The following is a 24,394-nucleotide window of genomic DNA, read 5'->3' on the forward strand; positions in this document are numbered from 1 at the left end:
ATTCTTTTCTTTTGCTTAGAAAATAATAGACAGATGCATTTTGAAGCAGTTATATGATCTGCAAAGGTGTCTAGAAACAGTGACACAGATTCCCTAACCATATTAAAACATTTATAAGATACCAGATTTTCAAACTAAATTATTTGACAATCACATTAAGCAATATTAAGCCTATATATAACCTGTCAAACAGAATAATAAAAATGCATATTAGAAGTCTAGGTTTTTATTCATATTGCTATTTCCTATGTTAGGGGACTTAAATGGCATTCCAAAAATACACTAATATATTGAATTAATTCAAATTTCATTTTTTCATCACAGTTCAATGCAATCATTTTCATGACTGTGGGAAAGTATAATTTCTAACTACCCATGAGTGTCCCTCCATCTGCTATGTGTGTTATTTCGCACAGAACTAAAACATTGCCTGAAATTCTCCCAACTTGTAAGAAAAATACTTCAGCAGGTTTCCATTAAAATTCTAAATTGAATTAATGAAGAAATAAATTTTGTCAATGTCTATCCTCCTGTTAAAGTTCTAAGAGATTATATTTCAAATATTTCCTTCTTTAAGAAAAATATTAAAATCTTCAGAAATGTACAGTTCAGCAAAGAAAATGATAGAAAATCCAAATGTTTATTTAGTAGATTAATGAAATGTACGATAATCACAATTAGTAGTTGATTTGTTATTGATCAATAAGTAGATTTTACTAAGTCACTACTTAATTGAATAAAAAGATGCATCTTTTTAAGGCACTTTAAATCTTGTCAGTCAATACATGGATTATATATACACTAAATTATTTTATTTTTTAATGAGGATATATGTAAAAGTATGCAATGGTATTTATTCACCATATTTAGAGATTATGTATATATATTCAGGTTAATTTGACAGAGAAAGAGGAAAAAAAGTTGTATATATAACTACATTGCTTTCCTCCATTTTTTTTTAATTAACTGGGCGTGAAAAGGACCGTATTGAATCATAAAAAGGTCTAGATGAACCCTTGAAAGGGCGCCTTGTCCACGTTTCCATTCACAGACAATTATAATCAAGTATTCTTGAAAGATGTTTCTCTGCCTTGTCCTTTTATATTTTTTAATGACGGGGATCCTATGAGTTTCTAGTGTTCAACTGTTCACACCACTAGAACATCTACTCTGCTTTTCTTGCAGCTGGAGCCCATTTCTTGTCCTATTCTGAATACTATCACTCTTCTGTGATTCCATAAAAAGAAGTGCTCTGTGTCTGCCAGCCAAAATCCCCAGCAGGGTAAAAACATTACAACTGCCATTGCCCAAACACTTTACATCTCTGTCCTTGTTCCTCTCTTCTCCAAAGTAAACAACCTAAAACCTTCAACTTTGTATCAGCGGTCTCATTTTCTAGACCTCTGGTCATTCTCCTTCGGACTTTAGCAAACAACAGCTACACAAAAAGTTTAGAGCAGTTATTAAAAGTATTTGTTTCATTTTCAATACAATTATGCCTGGGTATAAAAGAAGTAGACCACAGACACTAGACGAAACGTTCTGATCCATACACCCAGATTTCTATATTTTTAACTACTGCAATTCCCACAGATTCCCATACATGGATCTGACTGAATTCAGAATTTATTTTTTTTTTTTTTTACTCAGAAAAGTATTTTCCTGTTATGGATCTTGGCACAATTTTACAGAAAAACACATCTTTCATGAAAACCAAAGATCTGCATCCTAAATATGTTAAAAGTTTTGCTACTCCAGACATACAGTTTAGGATTAAATATCTGAATTACTATGTACCTGCTTCTGAATTTTGCTAGTCATTGCTCTTGGACATTTGTGACCTTGCTACTAATATGACATGAAGTTTCTCCTATTCAAAAGTAATGTCACCAGTTTGGCAGCAACTTTATTCCTTGTAACTTTTGAAACTCCGGTCTATTAGATGGAGAAGTATAAAACAATGCAAAGCATATGTAGAAAAGCTTATCAGGTTACAGGGTGTCTTAGGCATGCTCATGTTAAGCAGCCTGTTTCAATAAGTGTGAGTTGCCATTTTGCAGGGCTTAAACTTTCTTTTTAACATATATTTTAAGAAAAGTCATGAAATTTGTCATCCTCCAGTTTCTGAATGTTCCAGCTGCTTGGAACTCCGGCATTTCTTGCCTCTAGTACCAAGGTTTAAACATACTGCTTAACGTGCCTTTCAATCAGTTGTATTCAATCCTGGGGCTCATGTGTGCTCATTGACCTATCTACAGCAACCTCCATTTCCTCCAAAAATATTTTATTTTTCTTGGTCAATTTTAGCCAAGTTTTACAGCAGGTCATAAAGATAACTAGGTTCCTACAAGTTTAAAAAACAATAAACAGGTGAGTAGAACCATTATATGTGTGTGTCTTAAGGGGCCCAGCAAGTGCAGCATAAATTCACATTTTAGTAGTCTCTACAGAAGCTCCACAGAGAGGGCACCATAATAAATGCCCCATCACTGAGATATTCTTAATTTGAAGCTAACAGCTTTTTTGACAAACGAGTCAATCAATTGCAAGAAGCAAATCCATAGGAGACAAAAAAGCATCTGTTCTAATACTTGCAAAGAAGGATTTTTTTTTCCTTTATAGAACATTACAACTATTAATAATCTTTTCCAAACATACAAACCCTGATGTATTATTAGGTAAACAGAATTTTCCCAATGCCCACCTTAATGTTTATTGCCCATAAAGTTCAATGATAGAGTCCAGATTCTCAAGGCTCCTTGAAGGCTTGTGGAATCTCATGCTTGAAAGAAAAAATCCACACTGAATACAAAACTCTACATTGAAAACATGTGACCCAATAATGACTTGGTAATCCACACAACAGTCAGAAACTAAGCAATACCTATGACTGCAGGTAACACTACCGGTATTTTCATTTTGTGATATATTCTATTTATATTTGGTTACAGATCTAACTTGTCTACCATAACAAAGATTTTCTGCACAGTTGGTGCTTGTTTGGATAAAATGCATCAGAATCCACAGACAGGAGCAGGTTTAACACTAATAAAAAGAGAACCCAGTAATTCCTGTGGATACTCAAAAGTTTCACTGGATGTGCTTCTTTCAGTAAAAGTGAAAAAGACATGTGATTACAGGACATATTGTGACCAGATTTCTGCATCATTTCTATATCAGAAGTCAATGGGTTAATTTTTTTTAATAAATGTTTTGCATAGGCCCTTAAGAACTCAGCTGAAAGCTGAAAAAGCCCTTAAAGCTGAAAGCTTTAGCCTGGATGGCTTTTAGTTGTGTAAGCTTTGAAAGTTGTTATTTCACTCAAAATACATACTGGAAAGGAAGAAAAGTTAAGAAATAGAAAGGACTGAGACACATGGGCACATTATGTAATTATCTGAGCATCTGTCCAATGAGATCAATGCATTAAATGTTTTAATTTTGCTTTGACTTTACTGCAACTGTTCTTTTAATTTTAAATATTTCAGTAATGTTAATCAGATGCACTAGCTATATTTTAATGCCACTGTCTAATTAAGAAGTCACGGCACCAAAACTCAACAAATCTTGTTAAATATTGCATACTTGTAAACAATGTTTTCTTTATTCCTTTTAAGAACAATTTACAAAACAAGAACAGTACTATGATCGATTCAAATAGATGTTGAGAATGACCTGTGGGCAGCAGAACCCTTGGTTTAGCACAGACTAACTCTAGTTCAAAGTCGGCACTGTCAGTTTCCATAGGCTGACTGTAGCAAAAGCATTTTTGTCCAGGATCAACTTTAGCCATTAGCACAGAGATGATTTAGAGGCAAAGAATTTGAAAATGGATGAAAATTGAGAAGACAAAGGGCTACTTTCAGAGCTCTTTGTTTATTACAGTCTACAGTTTGAGACAACGTTTTACACCCATGATTATCACTGAAGTTACAATTTAGTTCTTAATCTCAGTATCCTATTCATAATGAAATTATGATGTATTTTTAGCATCCTCCTGCTTCCCAAGCTGTTCCCTCCAAGCACACTCCTGGAGAAACTTGGTGAAACCCATTCTCCCCCAGTCTCACTAGTGTTTATATACACCAGATACCCACTTTGTAACACTAGTACACTCCTAAAAGTCCAAAACAATTTACACATTCTAGCAGACATCGTTTAATACTGTTACAATTCAAAAAGACTTTAACCATGAAGCTTGATTTTAGAAAAATCCAAAACACTGTGATGCTACTGAGTTTTATAATACAGTTAATTTGCCAAAACAGCATTTCTGAACCTAAAAATTAAGCTGTTCTGTACTACGAGAACCTTAGGACATGATAAAGAATCGCAACTTGCCAAACACACCTGTATGAGATATGAATTCAGACATCCAGTGCCATCACACCAGCCTTACAATAGCTGTCACTGATGTGTGCAATAGCACAAGATTGAATTTCATAAACTAGTACCTATTTTATGATCGAACAATCTGGAACAGCATACTTGGAGCTTACTAGTTTTTTTCTGTAAGTTCATGGTCTTCTAGCATCTCCTTTTGAACAAAACTAATCAAATGCACCAAAAAAAAGCCCCAACACATACGCACATGTATAAGGAACGCACACAAAGCAGTAGAGGAAAGGCATGGAGAACAGTACATAACTCCATAGTAGTGACCGTAACTTGGTTAAAAATGGTAAAAGACCAATCACATTAAGCCAATCTAATTTTCTTTTCAAAACGTAACTGCAATAGTGGATGGTGAAAGAAAAATGGTAATATGTTGCTTTACTTTTGAGAAAGACCTCTGAAACTGTCTCAGTCTCCCATGACATTCTTACAAGCAAAGTAGAGAAATGGAGATGAGATTAGGTTACAATAATGTGGGAGTACCCAACTGGAAATCCATATTCCAAAAGAAGTTCTCAATAGCTCACTGACAAATTGGGATGACAAGGTAATGGGGTCTGCCCTGCTCCTAATACCAGTCAATAGTCTCATTAATGACCTGGCATAGAAGATGTAGTAATAAAATTCCAGATGACACTAAGAATGCAACATAGCTATTTGGAGGACAGCATAAGAATTTCAAATGATCCGGAAAAAACGTATATATGGTATTAAAAAAAAAAATCCTCAAAGTACTACACTTGGAAAACAGAAAATATATGCAAAGAGCAACATGGGTAACAATTACGCTGTTGTAAATATAATGATACCACAACAGGTTAGCTACCAAACCAGAAATAACAACTGCTTCTGAACAAATATGTGTGAATCTACTCATTCATCAAAATAAAACAGCAACACAAAAGGACAGACTTAACTTCTGCATTCCAGAACTTACTCCAAGCCTCAAACTAAACTATTTTTCAGTTAAACACTGCCAGGCTATCCATGTTTACTTTTTACACAGTACTAACAAAAATTACCAGGACTGTTTGCACTAATAATGTAAATCAAGAAGAAACTAAATGAGCTAATGATCATGCCTGTCTACTACTTTAAAGGTACTAACTGGTACTCTCACAGAATTGGAATACATTTAATATTCTTAAGTGCAGAAGATTTAACTTAAAATAGGAAATTAAATTTTATGCAACATATCACGTCTTGAAATCAAAATTTGAAAAGTTCAACCAAAGGTTATACTACAGTGCAGCATTGGTTTCCTGCTTTGATCATTGATCCAAGGCTTTCACAGGATATTGACAAAGATTGGCTGTGACCACACATATGCTTTAGCTTTCTCTGTTGAAGTGATACCAGCAAACCAGATACCAAAGCTGCTTCCAAAGCTAGCTCACGTTAGTCCTCCTTGTAATATATGATGCTTCCCTGTCCATCTATGCCTAAATATTCAAGAGATTTCTCCCTCAAGTCATTCAATCTACCTCCAGTCCTTAACTAAGTAGTGACTCCTCTGCAATAATTTTTATTCCCCTCATCTCACTTATGAAGACATCTTTTACAGCAAAAATTATTTTCTTCTTCATAAGGCTACTCCAAGAACGAATCTACTGCTGAACACAAACAAGCTCTATGTTGTCTTTAAAAGGGCCAAGTGTTTTTTGCACTTAAGTGGCATACAATTGCATGCAGCTGCTTCAGAACAAGTACCCAAGAAAAATTCAAAGTTGAAGTAAAAAATTAGATTAACATTTCAAATGAAGTTTGAACGTAGCCAGTTACTTTTGTCAGAACACTCATCGACAGCAGAACAAAAATCCATAAATATATAAGTATTAAATCACATAGTAAGACATTCTTCCTAACTACATATTGCTCAACCTCTGTTGTGGTTGAGGACGACCTCAAACAGATCACAATGAAAATAATAATACCTTAACACAAGTAGATTTTTTCAACTTTAAAAATATTTAATATTCAGCCCAAAAAGAAATATATCAACCCCATCTGAAACACTGGAAAGGGAAGCAAAAAGATTGAAGAATTTAGTTAAGGAATGTGCTAAAAATACTAGACAGAGCAGTAAACTGTAGCCTAACTATGAAATAAAAAGGGAAGTTCCTAATTATTTTAATGCACTGAAATGTTTCATTGCTCAGTCAAACTGACTGGCCTGCTGCTGCAAATACAACATTGGGGATGTATCTCATAATTTTGTCACAGATAGAAAACTGTTTCCTGTGGTGGCGAACGATTAAAGCGTAATGTAGAGATGTCTGTATGCAGACTTTCTAGAAGGCCATTTTTTACTTAAATGCTCTTATTATTTGCTTGATGTTATTATTTTTCATCTCAGGTCTGCATAATTTCCACATAAATGTAAAAATGAAAATTTTTCTCGAAATAAAACTTCTTTTCCAATATGCCGGTTGCATTCAGTTAGCATTGGATTATAATAGTCATACAGAAAATATAGGTTTAAAAATATGCAATAACCACATTGTAACACATGACAATGTCTCTTAAATGAGAATCCAAGAAAATATATTTCTTATTAAACATTTTCTGAAAAAAGTAAAGCCCCCCCCTCAAGTGCCTAATTTTCTTAAAAATGACATGAGAAAAATCTTAATTTTGCGTGCAACTGCATAGTCTTCACAGACAGGCATGAACTGTGCTCACACAAAACATTCTTATACACACAGAGCTAAGAAGAAAATTGCATATTGTTTCGGACAAAATCTTGGATCAAATTAAGACAGTCCAAAACCATGCTGAAATTAGAGAAGAATTAATAAACTGCATGTCAAAGGCTTTTGAATAACCTTTGAATAATCATTCATGTAGTAGTGTTTGCAAATTGCAAACTTCAAGGAAGTCACACTAGCTCTTGCCAGTAAGCAGCATCTTCCAAGTTCTGGAAACGATCAAAAGAACATAAGGCTATCTATTTTTTTTTTTAAGTTTGTTTTGCTAACATCAAGTATTTCTACTACTTTACCATACAAGATGTTTAAAATGTAACTTCTGGTTTTTTAACCTATTGAAAAGGAAGCAGATACAAACTAGACAGCTTTTCTATACACAATTTCTTTATTAAGGTATAATTTAGAAATGCTAAGATCTCCATCAATGACAGTAGTTGACACGGGCTTTCTTTCCTTTCCTTTAATTTTATAGACATCATCCCATTGACTCTAGTGATGCAGAAAGCAGCTTTCCAGTCCAGAATTACAAGGAAATAATTTCAGAACTCAACTTGAATCAGAAAATGGCATTTGCTTGACTACAATATTGTACGCTAAGGTGCAAATGATGTGCGCTCAGTCCTTTCAGGACAGACCATGAGAAAATACTACCATAAAATGATTACAGAGAATGATACTCCAAGATTACAGGGAACGTCTAAAACTTATGAGTGTTGTGTTTCACAATATTTGTTGACTGTAAAGTAGGAAGGAAAGGAACTCTAAAGGAACAACAAACATTGGAAACTCTTCATTTCCTGTGGAGGGGATCAAAATCAGAGGGATCTGTATTCATTTAACTTCTTCCCTGTCTTCCTCCTCCTTCCTTCCTGAATACATATGTGCATGCACACATGTACATACATTGTGCAAGATAGGTAGAGAAAACATTCTAGCTGGCCATGGATTGTCTCCCATGGAAGTTACTACTTCAAGTGCACATATTCTTGACGTATGACATATGAAAACAGTAAAACAAAACATAGCATTTAAGTAAGACTTCCGTCATTAATTTCAACATCTAATTTAATTTCTTAAGTAGTTAGTAAATAATCCTATTTACAAGCATGTATACAGTGTGATGTTACCATTAACTACAGGAGTACATAATAGTCTACTTTATTCAGGCTCTTTAATGCATGTGTCAACTAAACACATTCAAGAGCTAGTGAGCTAATATATTGCAATTCTGCATGTAGAAAACTTCCAGAGGCATATGAGACACTTTAGCCATGCATTTCCCGAACACTTGCAAGATAGAGCAGAATGGAATATCAGGAAATCTGGTTTTCACAGCTGTAGTGAAATATTGGGGATACAGTTATTTCCAAAAAAAGATGCTTCTGGGCATTTTCAAACTTTTTCTGTCCTGTGGAAATGCTATCTCCTTCCCCTTCCTGGCTGCTCATCCAGTCTCATGAACAGACTCCTCTAGTTAATACTCACTCAGATGATTCATAGTAGCAGAGTGTAATTCATGGCAATTCACAGACTCGGAAAGCTGCAAGCAACTTCAAGAGGCCATCCATAACAGTAGCGATGCCTCTAAAGGCAGTACCAGCGTGCACATACAACATTTACAAAAGATATCTAAGCATTTCTAAAAAACCCTCACTACACTAATTGCCAGGGAAGCATTCATAGGTTTTATTTGTTCTGTTAGAATGGTTACTTGGACATCTAATTGAAATCTCCCTGATATTTAAGTCCATTAATTCTTATTCTATCCAGCATGGGCAGCAGAGAATTTTTCCTTTCTTTCTTGCAGCAGTCCCTATGTAATAGAAGACTCTTAAGTTCCTCCTCAATCTTCTCTTCTTTAGAAGAAAACCAAGCATAGCTACTCAGTCTTTCATTTTATTTTCAAGACCTTGCAGTGTTATCGTTGTTCCAGTGCACATTCTCTCCAACTGTTCTCTACAACTATGGATGTAATACTCCAGGTAAGACCTTAGCAAAGCTGGGCAAAGCTGAAGATTTATTTCATACATTTTGAAAGCTATACTATGTCCTGCTGATGTATCTTCTACAAAATGTTATTCGCCTTTTGTTATACCATGATATTGTTAATTCACATGCACTGGTGATGTACTACAACCCTACGGGGTTTTTTTGCACAGCAGATTATTCCTTGTGTTATGTTTGTACCGAACTGTATGAGAATCTGCATGAAAATTACAATTCTCACTTTTCCCTAATAAACTTAATCTAATACTTTTCTCAAATAATTTCTCCCTTCTGCAAGAAGTGCTTCCAATTCCACTGCACTTCCAGTACCTTCCAATCCAACATCAAGGGAAATTGAGGCCTAACCTGTTACTATCCAGAAGAATTCCACTCAATACATCTTTCAATTTTAATAATGAACCACTGGTAACTATTCTATAAACACAGAGGATTCTTTTAGACCAAGTTTTCCCGGCTCACTCATGAGACAATGTCAAAAACTAAGATCATCTTCTGCTACTTCTCTGTTTATAAGGTCTGTTACCATTTCTCATCAGAAACTGCGATTCCTTTGACATAATCTCTTCTTGATAAAAATGTGTTTCATTTGTTTGTCTCCTTGTTAACTTTCTGGTATTTAAACATACTCTGATTATTTGCTAAGTATTTTTCTGTGAATTGTAATTAAGCTCAAATCATAATATCAAGGTTCTCTTTCTCCTCCTTTTAAAAAACTAAATACTTCATTTGTCCACTGCTGTTACCTTTCTCCTTCTCCATTTCTCAATTTCTCCAAAATTTTGCCTGCCAGTCTTGTATGTACAAGAGAACGTAGAAAATGACCAGAGAATTTGAAAAAAAATCTAATGTGTTTGTATTTTCTAAACTGTTCTTTCCTGATTTGATCTAGACATTGCATCTTTTTATCAGTGGTATTAATTCCACTAGTCACTGATTGCCATTGATTCTTTTGGTGGGACTCACAGATGCAAGAAAGACATTACTTTTTTAGCACTATCAGTTGACAGTTTTCTCATTCCATTAATCTACACATCAACCCCTTCCTTAATTGTCTCCTTGCTATGAATATAGTTAGAGAATGATTTCATGTTACTTATGTCTCTTGCTAGTTGCATAACATTTGAGTTGGCCTGTGATTTTCTTCACATGATATGTTTCTATCCTTCCTTCCATTAAAAAACCAATTCTGATACTACTCCTTCTTCTTGGATTTGAGCTCAACAAAGCTTTCCCACCACTGCCAGCATCCTTGTCTCCTTTGTTCTCCTCCCCAGTTCAAAATATTCCTCAGATCCCAGACTCCGTTTACCTCATTCCTTCCTTCAATGGCTACCTACCTAAAACCTCTGCCCTTGGAATTTCTATGTGATCCTGTCTTAGCTTCTTGACCCACTTAATTCTAGGTCTCTTTCCATACAATGACTAATTATCAGATTAATTTAGCTTCTATTCCACCCACTTCTTGTTCCCTTGCCAGTTGCCAGACCCAGTGCAGCTGTTAGGACAGGTTCACTGTCATGCTAAATTCTATGTTTCATCTCAGTATCCTCAGACACTGGCTTTCTGTAGCCCTTTGTTTCTCTACCCAGTATACAGTCTTTCTGGAGACAGCTTCCAGATCTCCCTCTCAGCTCTTTATCCCCTATCTACTTATTTCTCATCAGAAGAGTAATTTTTGTCCCCTCTGCACCTAGATTAGCACTTGTTTATCATAGTCAAACAAGGAAACAGGCCACTGCAGAAATTGCCCACAACTGAGGTTGAATGCCTAGAGCCAAAATTACAGAAATTAATATGAATATTAACTGCAAAATTCTTATCTGAGCAGGGCAGAAACATGAACAGAGTATTTATGAAACTTAGTGGTTAAAAATCTATACCAGTTTTTACTGACTTTTCAAAGGCTTAAAACTTGTGCAGAGGAACAAAAAGTGAAACACATCTCTGTAGCACAAAGTCCAATTTTGCCTTATTTCAGTCTCAGGGCTAAAAATGTTTGATAAAGTTTTACAAAAGAATTCACTGATATATTCTAACAGAAGTAAAATCACATGTCTTCTCCCTTGCATCTTTTCCCAAATGGTAGGATAGCTCCCCATCTTCTTCCTCCCCTTTTTCATACCCTGTGGTCCTGTGATCACAATTCATTAAAGGCAGATGCAGTATAAAATACGTTAACAGCTTTCAGAAAAGTTTTTACCTTGATATCAGAAGTGTCACGCTGACTATTGCGCCATGCTCTTGAAACAGATGAAAACGTTCTATCTGCATGATCAAACTTCCCACCTTGTAGATTTAAGAAAAGTGTTGTAAAGGGTTCCTAAATATATAAAAAAAAAAGATTAATTAAAAAGAGCAATGTACTTCTTTAGGAATTTCAAGGAAAAAAAGGGATTTATTATTCTTTTGGGGTTTTGTTATTAATGATGTTATTCTTCTGGCAGACACATGATTGATTGCAAAGGGTTAATTCTATTATCCAACAACGAGAAATACAAACTGATGCTTATTTGTTCAATAAATGCTTTTTATTCCTACTCCAGGCATATAAAGGAAAGCAAACAAAAACGAAAGAAAATATTTACAGACTGGAGGAGAAGCTACAGTCAGTTGTGACACAAATTGCTCTTGAAAACATGAAAGAGCTCAGTATTTTTACTTTAAATATTTTTAAAATTAGCATGTAACAAAACTAACACCTGCATTTTGTTTTTTTCAAGGTAATCTATTAATATAAAGGGTAGAATTCAATACCGATATCTTCATGATTGTTATTGTTTAATATGTAATTTATGATTTAGAAAAGAAAAATGTTTGAAAGATTTAAAAGCCTCCTCTTAGTTAAAGAATACTTAAGCACATATTAGTGGATAATTGCTTGAAATTAGCTAAGCGCTATAAATTACTTCAAGGATTTATGTATGCTTGTACATTCTAACAAGCTTTAATTAATGATGTGCTGCTAATGCTTTCCCAAAGAAATTACTTTCTATGAGATAAATCGCCTTTCAGTTTTATAGAAAAATGCATTGTTTAACCAATACATTATCAATATATAGCATCTCAAAAGTTACTTCCATATAAATTGCAGCAGATTTTTAATACATAATTATTTACACCACAGAATTTTGTGATCATCACAAACAAATGCATTTACACTCATTAGGAGGTGAAAATAAAATACATTCAGTAAGAACCACAAATGTTCAGTACATAGTCCAGTTAGAAAATATGAAAGAAGGAAATTTATCCATGTTTAAAGTAGTATAAGAACGTACACTAAAAAGCAATTTTTAAGGAGAAAATGCTTTACTGATTTTAAAAGGCCGTACCATAAAAATAAAAAAAAAAACCTTCTCAAACTTTGGAATACATTTATCCTACGTTACTGATTACAATTACTAGAAAATTTCAGTACTCTGCTATACCATTGAGTTTTAGTTTATTAATTCCTAGCTATTTGTAGCTTTCATTATCATTTAAAGAAAAAGAATTTTTAAAAGATATACTTACAATTCTTAATAACCACATGAGTGCAAAACTTGCAGTGGAATAATGTGTGCCGTAGTGAAATTTTGGAACCTGATCATCTTCCCATGATTCATATCTCTCAGCAAAGAATGCTGCTCTCTTTGGGTTCAAAGCTCCAATAGGCTACAAGGTTTTTAAAAATAAATACGTTAAGTAAATAAAGATAACATGACCAATTATCACATCATATTTCCCTTGCTCTTTTTGGTAACCAGAATTATCAGCATGCCTGGAAAAGACTGGGTTTGGTGTTTTGCAAAAGCAGATGCTGGATTCTGTAAGCACCTGAACAGATCTGTGCATTTCAAACCAGGACTCCGTGCACATGCACATGGCTGGTTGGACAAAAGTCTCTTCTGCATTCATATAGGCTTCAGTTCTATTTACTACCGGTTCATGTTAATGACTAAAAAATGCTTCACAGCAGAGTATCTTGGACAAAGAATTGTTTACTTGTGTGCATGTGGATACGTGTGCATGTTGAATACACTATTAAGCAAATGGCAGGCAAGAATGAGAAAAATCATTGGATATTTTGGAGGAAAAAACAGTGACCGATAGGGTGGAAGAATATTAACAGTGCACTTGGTATTTTGATATTACCGTTCTTGTTTCTATGCTTTCTATTTCCCATCCCAATACAAGTTTTACTTAACAGATAAAACTTGAAACTTCGAAATAGACAAATAAAATAGCAGAATTTCTATATAAAAACATTGATAACAACAAAAAACATTGGAACAAATAACATATGTATGACTAAAAAAAGTCTATCATGCTTTCAGCAACACTGTTATTCTTTGTTAGGGCTTACCTAGGACATAAACACCCAGAGACTTATTAAGAAGAGACTTATGTAAGAAATATAATATTTTGTTATCTATTGCTGTGTACTTCTTCAGCAGACTTTTACATAAAGGATTTGGAAAAATGAGTACAGGTCGCATAAATCACTGAGAAGCACAAAAGTGAATTTAGCCATTCCACATGTAAAATGCTGTTAGATGTCTACAATATCTTTGTATATACATGCAAAACATATGCAATACAATTTTGTATATATAGTGAGCACACTGTATGTTATTAATGTAAATTATGCCCACCTCTACAGACAATGGATGCATTCAAATATACTTCAGAATACTCTACAAGGTAAGGAAAAACTTTAAAAGTCCTTGAACAAAAGTATCACTGATCTAGTCATTAGTTCAACCACAGTTCAAGTGAAAAACTGTGTCTCCTATTCTTAGTATTCAAATAACTGCTTCTTTGCAGCTCACGTGAAATTTGGCATACAAGCTTCAAAGTATTTTCTCTTCTAGATTAGATCTATAAATGACCTGAGATCTAATCTTAGATTTTTTACTTAGAATGGCTTTCACATTGCAGTAGGATAAAAAAAAAAAAAAACATCTTAGGTTAATTACTATTTTTGCAGTTCACTAATTTGAAATATAACCCTTTAAAAGAAGTGGTTCCTGTATAAAAGGATTTTTATCTGATTTAGCAAATTTATTCCAGGGGAGAATGAAACTGACTCCAAGAAGTCTTTGTTGCAAGAACCATTTTGGAATCTCCATCTGTACTGATTTTCCCTAAAGACTCAGCTATGCTTGAGAGAAAAAAGAAGAAAGAAGGTCATTGGTAGACAAATTATATAAATTAAAAATAGAAACAATGTTGTGCTGTATAGTTCTGTGACATTTTATGCATTCTCTTTATCTGTCCCTATTTTTATTACTCTGCAAATGAGTATAGCCCAAATCAATAGTTATAGAATTACATTCTTTGAATATAAAGCTAAACCCAATTAAAATTGATTTCATTCTCTTTTTAAGAAAAAAAAAAAAAAAAAAAAAAAAGACACGGTATCATGCAGAGATCCATATAGCCAGAATCCACAGTATTGATTTTGGCTGTTATTGTTACAGTTGGTTTCTGAAGCCTGCAACAGGACAACTATCAAGACATGTCACATTTATTTGCAAGCAAATAAAAAAAGTCCCCAAATGAAAGAAAGCTTAGGAAAAAAAAAAAGAACCATGGAGCTGTGCACTGACAATGATACACTATCAGCTTACTCAGAGAAGTTACAGTGGGAATACACACATTGAATTATACATTACACGAATGCACTGATTTATTGTGGTAATAACATCCACCTCATTAAAAGATTCTGCTTTGCTGCAGTTGGAGGGCTACATATTGTTTACTGCTATAAATTAATGGCAGCGCACAGAAGACTGTAGAATCCTTCTAACAATAGATCTGTAATGACAGTGCTGTATATCACAGCTTCCCCAGCAGCTTCATAATAAAATGGAGACAATGTATTGGGCTAATACATTCTACCAGGCAGGCCCATATTTTTCTGACAACTGCTTCTAAGGATGAGGTGATTCTACTGTGTTACGCTGCACTGTGAACAGTTACCTAAGCTTGAGCTACGGAATAAAGCACATACAAAGAATATTCAAATAGCCTCGGACTTTTATTTTAGTAAACAAATTCACTGAAAATTTGTAATTATTTCATATTTCGAAATTAACAGGGAAGCAGGATTGCATATTGGATTCCCTCCCCTGTGGGTAAACACCAAGGGAAAAAGAGTAACTCCAAACTAAGCTATGCTAGATGTAGCTGTGAGACCACAGATTTACACTACTCAACATGGTTTCCCTATGGCTACAGACCACTACAGAAGAACAAGCTGGAAAGCTTTCATACCCAGAAAATCTAGGATATCTTTTCTTTGCAGTACCTTTTCAGAGAGGAAAATCAGATATCAGTTCACCAATTAAAAATACTTATTTCAACGGTGGGTGCAGGGGGAAGAAAAGTAGAGGTAGAAAAATTCCAACAAGCAAAAACAATGGATGAGATTACAGGAGTCAAGATGAAGAAAGAAATCACTGCTAAGTTTTCAAACTGTATTGAAAAATGAATAATGCATATGGTTTTCAAGTCAGACTTCATTCCAAAAAGGGTCCAAACTTGATGAAGAATTGGGGTAAGGATGTTTTTGTTTTCTATTTTCCAAAGGCGTGATCACCAGGTTTTTGACCTGAAGTGGCTGTTATAACAACATGCGCTACAAATATGAAAAGTTGCAAGCTATTCTTAAAAAAAACCCAAACTCATTTGATATTAATTTTTCAAGAGCTCTCAAATCTAAAAATACCTCAAAACAAATAAGCCTTACATTTCGACCAAGAACTGAATATAGTAAATTTCAGTGTTTGGACCAAGCTTGCTTGCTTTCTTTGAGACACAACAAAGAAAAATGGTTTGTTGAAAAATAACTGAGAAAACACACTGACTCCTACCATCTACTGCTGTTAAATATGTCCAGACACTATGGTGTACAGTTATATTTGTTGGTTCTTAATCTTACTCTGTGCCAGACATTGAAACAGTGGCCCATCTTGTCTCCATTTTCAGAAAAGGCCCTGTTGCACACAATAGAAGAAAGTAGAATGCTCACTGCTCCTCTAAATCCAGGAGGGATTCTGCCCTCATGTTCAAGCATACACACATGTTTTGTAATGACCTAACGTAAGCAAAGCACAGTCTTATAATGAAAGAATTACAATACGTTTATTTATAGTTACACATTTAAGAAGAATCATAGAATGGTCAGAGTTGGAAGGGACCTTGAAGATCACTGAGTTCCAACCCCCCTGCCATGGTCAGGGACACCTCCCACTAGATCAGGTTGCTCAAAGCCCCATCCAGCCTGGTCTCGAACACTTCCAGGGATGGGGCATCCACAGCTTCCCAGGGCAGCTTGTTCCAGGGTCTTACCACCCTCACAGTAAAGAACTTCTTCCTAATATCTAATCTATATCTACCCTCTTTGAGTTTAAAACCATTACCCCTTGTCCTATCACCACACTCCCTGATAATTAAGAGGTCCTTTTTATTCCAATTGAATGCGTTTTTATTTTTTAAATAGTGTTACTCCAAATAGACATACCCTGTTCTCACCCATGCTTCCTTTTGTTATTGGCTTTTAAGCAGGCTTCTGTTATTATAACAAATATTGACACTTTTACTGTCTGCTATCCATTGGGAAGAGTTTTTAACCCATTGATATTCAAAATCCATGAAAGACTACAGTATTATAGCAGTAAAGTGCATTTAATTACTGCAAACATTAAGTACTCAAGATACTATAGTTTCATCTTCACTGTTAACTGTTAACTCTTTCAGTGAAGATGGCAATCTTAACGATTACTCCTGAAAATCAGATCTGTGCAAGTGCCTGTGAGTTCTGAAAAGCAGGCAGTTCCAGAAACGAAGTCCATGCTGACGAATGCAAACAGAAAGATTCAAAAATTAATGAAAATATTGTTCTTTGAAATTTGTATTTCAAAACATCTTCACCATGAAAAAATAAAAGGAAAGAAACAAAGTATTAAAAAAAAAAAGACACACAGAAAAAAGGGGGGTGGGAAGAGGAGAAAAAATGTTTTTCCTTGTGATTTCTTACACTGTTTTCTTATCCACATCTGACCAGGTATTTGGATTCCTGTGCATACAACTGTCTGTGTCATTGAATTATGTTTTGTAGCATCCTTGCCAAGTATGAAGTTTGTTTTTCATACGTTTTATTTTCAAGATGACTATCTGGTTTTCATTACTGATATTTTTCATATATTCATTGGGCTTAAAGGACCAGGGGGACCATTAGGTCATCTCATCTAGCCTTGTGTTTGTATGACAAGCCATTAAATGCCTTTCCATTACATGACTTTGAGCCCAACTGTTTATACTTGATTATAGCATGAGCTGTATTTGGCCAACCTGCTTTCCAGAAAGGCATCTGACCCTTGAGTGCATGGACAATCTGCTATTTTTCTTGGAAGCTTTTTCTACTGATAATTGTGATCGTCATTCTAAAAAATACGCACTTCAGTTCAGTTATGAATTTACTGATGTGTTAACAAAGAAATCTTACTACTCTTCTCTCTGACATATCACAGAGTCTCCACTTACCCAGTATGTTCTGTATATAAAGATACTTCCAGACTATAATTAGACTTTTTAATAAACAAAAGAAATTGAGCTCTTCGGGTCTTCCATTTTAAGGCATTTCTTCCAGCCTTAAGATTTCTCTGCAGCCTGCCCGCTTACCAATGTATTCTAATATACAGATATCTGCAACGTGTTCAGTGTTCCAGTGTTAGCCTTCTCACTGTCAGAAATATGCCGAGTGCTGTATACTCTGCTGCAATCTAACCACACCTGCATTCTTAGAGGATTGCTTGTCTAGTTACTTTACGTATAACCAACACATAATTAACTCCCAGAACTAGCCAATACTTGTAATATTGTCGGTGGGACTTCCTGATCATCCGAGTAAGACTTCTGTTTCCCAGACACGGGTACAAAGACAAGATGCAAGGGTTTAATTATACCCAAACTTTATTAACTTAGGTCAACTGGGAAATATCTGGGAATAAACTCATATAATGTAGATCACTACTTTTTCATCTGTCATTTTTGTGTTTGAGAACAGCCACAAAATGCCATACCCTCCTCTGAACCTATTCACACTCACTGCTAGAACTCACCATTCTTCGTCTCAAACAACTGAGTACTGCTTTCTTAAAAATTAGGTCCTGCAACTCCCCCCTCTTCTTTAGAGGACATCTTACCTTTAATCCATATCTAACTCAAATTCATTAAAGAACTGTATCCCAAAGAAAACAACAAATGCAATTATCTGCTGAACTGTTTGAACTGCCCTCATTGATCAAATAAACTGGTCCTTGAGCTGCTCTGGGAAAGATTTAAAAAATGGAAACGATCTACCAAGGAGAAAAACAATCCTTACCAATTCATTCCCAAAAGCCCTGGTTTCACAGCAGATGCCCAAATCCTACATCAAAGACTAGGTTAGGAGAGGGGAACTATGAATTTGAATGTCAAAATTTGGCTGAAGCCAAAAGGACAGAACTTGACAGAACATTTGTGTTCTTCCCCAGTCAGCATTTAGGTGACAGAATAATTTCTGCTCAGATTCTAAACTGATTTACTATTTTTTACTATTAATTGTAAAACATATTTTAGTCACTTATAACACTGTTTTTGAGAATGTCAACACAAGCAGCTACTTGCATTTCATGTGGTTTCTTAGTGAAATAAGGAAACCTATGGTCAAACATTTTTTGTATATGCAATGTTGAAACTGTGCAATAATTAGGAATATTAGCGAGTGTACTTTACCAATTTTGACATCAAGCCATGAAATCAGAAAAATTCATATATCTACATATGAATATATATATACATACACAGATACAAATATACATATATATAGTCAAAACATATCTCTGGTGAATTTGTTGAGTAGACATCCTCTGGATATTTGTTAATGTTCCATCTAGTTAAGCTTCTTCCCCTTTGGAATTGGCAGGTCATTATGTTCGTAGTTATAATTCTAATCCATTATTCTGAATATAGGTACTTCAAATAATTATGATACTTGAAAATTTGTAGGGAGAAGGGAAACAAATGGGACAATAATGTAAAGCAAGTTCTGAAGAATACTTCCTGTTCTTTTTATGCTGACCTAAAACTAAAATAATTTTCAAGTATAGACAAGAGTTGCAAGCAAGCAAGACTTCATATGGTCCACAGAGAACAAACAAAAAAACCCCATAATTACCCTAGTTGCAAAGCAAAGAAAATTAGGACTTCTCGTATAATTAAGTTGCTAAATTCATTGCTTCACGGCACAAACCAGAATAAATATAAATAGGTAAAAAAAAAATAGAAAAGACAACTAGATCACCAGTCCATCAGTGGTCACTAAACAGGCCTGTCGAAATTACTTCTTCAGCTCACAAAGCAGTTAAACTTCAGGTTGCCAAACCTGGGAGGTTATCTGAAGGGAAGGATGATGCTTTACATGCCCTCTTTCTTTTCTTTTTTCACTAGGCTTATGCTACGGGCTGTTCATAGAGGCAAGATATTGAGCTAGATGAGCTTCTGGACTGGCTCCTCTCTTACAACTTCATATTAAATGGTTCGGCATCTTCCCACGTGTACAGGCTGGTACACACAATACAATAAAAGCCAGTCAAGAGCATTCTACTACAAAAAACTTGCAGCAACTTTTACATGCAAATTATTTATTTGCTTAGATATATCTTTTTATTTACACTAGTGAAGAAACACAGATAAATGGCTACCAGCCACCTCATTTAATATTTGCATGTATAGCTCATGGTGCAGACAACTATTTCGCAGCAGCTCCTTTAACTAAGTGACAAGTATAACCAGCTGACTGTGATCAGCATTTTTATCAAATATAGAATCCCTGGGCTTTCCTGATGCACTGCATATGGGATGAAATTCCATAACGCTCTTATCTCAAAGTCTTCTAAAATAAATTTAATATGCTCTATAGATACTAAAACCACTAAGCTTTTTTGTGTAAAAATGCTTTTTTAAATAGTTGTCAGTCCTTACAAGATTTCTTTGAAAAGACTCTATTTACTGGAAATCACATAATGAAATTTAGCAGATCACATCGTGTTACAAAAAAATTTCAAAAGCTCAATTTTCTATTCTAGGGAAATTGAGAATTCAATAAAGGGATGGAATAAAAGCAGACAACAGCTTTGTGCATGCAAATTCAATTAATAGTATTTGTACATATGATTTATTATTAAGATTTTTTAAGAGCTCATGCATTCCGTTAAGACAACAAGAAAAGTCAGGAAAAGCTGATCTAAAGGTGGTCTAATAACTAGAATGTTTGAATATGTCAATATAAATAATATGTAATGGTGGAAAACAGAAGATTTGCAAAGTCCACAGCTCAAAACAGATCATACTCTAATCTTAAGCATACAAAAAGAAGAAAAACTATGTTTAGCAGCATTAGCAATGTTTTAACAATATATTAGTGACAGCATAATCCTCAGGTCACCTAAAATCTTGGAAGAATTTGAATTTAAAGGAAAAATCTCCCTGCCTACATATTACTGACAGTAGCATCAAATGCTATTACAACCATCTGTAGCAGATTCCAAAACAATGCACTGCTGAACTGCAAACTTGCAAACTAATTAAGCACACATAAAGTTTAATCAATTGATCAGCAGAGCTGAGTATGTCACACACTGTGTATCTGAGGTATTACTACAGCTTAACGCTACCGGTAAGGCAAACTGAAGAGAGCTGTTGTGTGTAGTATACTTCCAAAAGGTCAGGGAGAAAGGAGGTTGCATGTCCCTGGGAATCATGAGGAGAAAGCAAGCTGCCTGCAGGCAGTGAGAAGGGATTTTGAGAAACAGGATTTAGAGAGAAGCTATGTGCACTCGAATCATAGCAGGAGATGAAAACATTATCTCTAACATTCTCTCTATATTGTCCAAAGTGTTTGACACTGTCCCACACGATATCCTGGTCTCTAAATTGAAGAGACATGGATTCGACAAATGGACCACTCAGTGGATAAAAAACTGGCTGGACGGTCGCAAAGAGTTGCGGTCAACGGCTCGATGTCCAAGTGGAGAGCAGTGACAAGTGGTGTTCCTCAGGAGTCGGTACTGGGACCTGTGCTGTTCAACATCTTTGCTGGCGACATGGACAGTGGGGTCGAGTACACCCTCAGCAAGTTTGCCGATGATACCAAGCTGTTTGGCGAGGCAAACATGCCGGAGGGGAGGGATGCCATCCAGAGGGACTGGGACAGGCTGGAGACGTGGGCCCAAGCCAACCTCATGCAGTTCAACAAGGCCAAGGGCAAGGTCTTACATCTGGGTCACGGCAACCCCAAGCACAAATACAGGCTGAGCGGAGAATGGCTGGAGAGCAGCCCTGAGGAGAAGGATCTGGGGGTGCTGACTGATGAGAAGCTGAACACGAGCCAGCAGTGTGCAATCGCAGCCCAGAAGGCCAACCATATCCTGGGCTGCATCAAAAGAAGTGTGGCCAGCAGGTCAAAGGAGATGATTCTGCCCCTCTACTCCACTCTCGTGAGACCCCACCTGGAGTCCCGCATCCAGCTCTGGAGTCCCCAACATAAGAAGGACATGAACCTGATGGAGCATGTCCAGAGGAGGGCCACAAGGATGATCCGAGGGCTGGAGCAGCTCTCCTAAGGTCCCTTCCAACCTAAACCATTCTATGATTCTATGACACCTTCCTCTCACATACCATGCTCCTCTGCCAACACATCATACAAGTCACTGTCATAGAAAAGAACAGCCATTATACCTAACACCAGATCTGTATAAGACAATCAGAACTAAAACCATAATCCTTTCAGGTTGTACTAACAGCACTGGACCTCAAGCTAAAAGCTGACACAAACTTGCATTTTCTGCAGATTAACCACTGTCAGGGCACACAAAATATACTTTACTGTGCACCATGTGTAAGCACCAAGTCTTACAAAAAGAGCAGCAGCAGCCTAGAAAGATGTACTGGGGAAAGTATAAAGAGTTTTTTACTGTAACCTGTACTGTTCCATAGAACTACGACAATCAGATTGTATCAATCTTGAATATAAATAGTCAGCTAAGAGCCTGTCAATGTATATTTTTTCGCACATGCATTGCTTCACTCCTATTAAAGGTAAATTCATCCATGATTTTATTACTTATTTCATAAGGTCTCACGATTAGTCAGCCATCGTCTTCAATACCATCAATAGATTAGTATTGTCAGAAAGTTCTAACAGCTCCCTTTTCATCTTTTTCAAATTACCATATATGCTGAACAGTATAAAGTACAGAAAAGACCTATAGAATGCCAGTGACCACCCCACTTTGGAAACTAACCTTGTGTTTCTGACACTGAGGCAGTTTCAAGGGATTGGCTGGATATTATATGTAAACTATTTTTTCTTAGTCTTATTAAACTATTCAACTCGAGCTTTTAGGATCACACCATCTTCTCCAACATAAGAAGGACATGGACCTGATGGAGCATGTCCAGAGGAGGGCCATGAGGATGATCCGAGGGCTGGAGCAGCTCTCCTATGAGGAGAGGCTGAAAGAGTTGGGGCTGTTCAGCCTGGAGAAGTGAAGACTCCGGGGAGATCTTATTGCGGCCTTCCAGTAACTAAAGGGGGCCTACAGGAGAGATGGGGAAGAACTTTTTACTAGGGCATGTAGCGACAGGACGAGGGGGAATGGCTTTAAGATAGAAGAGGGAAGGTTCAGATTGAACATAAGGAAAAAAATTTTCACTTTGAGGGTGGTAAGGCACTGCAACAGGTTGCCAGAGAGGCTGTTGAGGCCCCATCCCTGGAGTTGTTTAAGGCCAGGCTGGATGTGGCCTTGGGCAGCCTGGTCCAGTGAGAGGTATCCCTGACTATGGCATGGGGGTTGGAACTCGATGTTCTTCGAAGTCCTTTCCAACCTAAACCATTCTATGACTCTACGATTCTATGATTTCTACTGATTTCCTTCATTTGATTGACACTTTCATCTGCCGGTATTTGAGTTTGAGACAGATCATCTGATGTGTCCATGAAAGTAAGGCCACAGCTCGAGAACCACCTTAAACAAAGATTATCATTATTATTATTTTACCATGCTCTCATTTTCTCTGAGCACTGTTTTTATACCTGGATTGTCCTTTGACCCCAACAGGCTTCCTGCTCCTAGGATTTGATCAACTCAGTTTTAGACAGCTCCAGTTAGGTGAGATAAATCCCTTCCTCATTTCCAGCATGAGTGCAATATTCAAGTTAGCCACCATCATGCTTGTTCCGAAATCTGAATTACACAGATGTGTGCTGTAGCAATTCATAATCTGCTAGAGTTCAAATATATGAATATAAAAAGGAACAGAGACTGTATCAAGAGAATAACATTCACTTTACATTAGGAAGACAGAAATCACACATTTAAAAAGTCTATGGCCCAAGACATGTGTGTGAAATTACTTTATTTTGATTGCTAGTACATTTTATGACCAGACATGTGCCCCATGGTTTCTTGTGATCATTTAAAAGGTCATGAACCTCGCTCAGTTCATTTCAAATTAGAAGATGATGTATGTTCGGGGCATGTAAAATTGAAACAAGAGCAGGATGGACAACATCAGATACAAAGTAAGAATAGCATTTTGAACATTCATTGTTAATTCTGACTTATTGTTTTTCTTGTCTTTGAGTATTTCTGCATTTCAAACAATACTCCTCCTTGAGGCAGGGGAAGATGAAGATTATTAGGCTCATTACCAAAATGATTCTACTGATCCTGTAAACTTGGCTTTGGCCAAGAATTAAGTGATCCTAGAAACTGCTATATGCATTTGAAGCGCAAAGAGTATGCTTCTTGTGACTTCAAAAAATAAGCCTCTGGTGGGAAAAGAAGAGAACAGGGAAGAGAACGTAAGAATGGTAGCAAGATGTACTCTGTCAAGCACTTATATGTTCTTTAGAGAAGATGGTTTGACACAGAGAATAACCAACTAATGACAAGGAAAAAAAGATAAACATATAAAAGGATGGTTATGTCACTGTAATAGAGCAGTGGAAATTCCCAGAATATTTTAAAAATTCTATCTAGACTAAAAGTAGCATTTCAGTATGTTTTGACAAATCATCTCAGAGATGTATTTGGGTGAAGTTTCAGTCTTAGTGGGTCTCTATAAGAGTTGTGGAGCAATAGGCAGCTAAACATCCATGGAAATCACATGTTTAGTCTGAAAAAGATCCTGCGATAGATGCTGCATGAAGCTCAAGCCAACACATCAGCACAAAAATCTCAGTGTTTGAATGT

At 35.9% G+C, this 24,394-nt stretch overlaps 1 protein-coding gene across 3 annotated transcripts in view; it reads right to left on the minus strand.

Moving 5' to 3' along the window:
• LRBA (LPS responsive beige-like anchor protein) overlaps positions 1 to 24,394 on the minus strand; it is a gene marked incomplete at its 5' end in the record, with an annotated part of 425,426 nt that overhangs the window by 101,751 nt on the left and 299,281 nt on the right. For all 3 annotated transcript variants that reach the window (XM_082482677.1, XM_082482676.1, XM_082482675.1), the window contains 2 exons: positions 11,311 to 11,430; positions 12,624 to 12,764. In XM_082482677.1, coding sequence (XP_082338803.1) covers positions 11,311 to 11,430; positions 12,624 to 12,764 — 261 coding nt within the window. The remainder of the gene's footprint in view (positions 1 to 11,310; positions 11,431 to 12,623; positions 12,765 to 24,394) is intronic.

The sequence above is a fragment of the Vanellus vanellus genome (assembly GCF_965231255.1).
Source record: "Vanellus vanellus genome assembly, chromosome: 4".
Taxonomy (NCBI): domain Eukaryota; kingdom Metazoa; phylum Chordata; class Aves; order Charadriiformes; family Charadriidae; genus Vanellus; species Vanellus vanellus.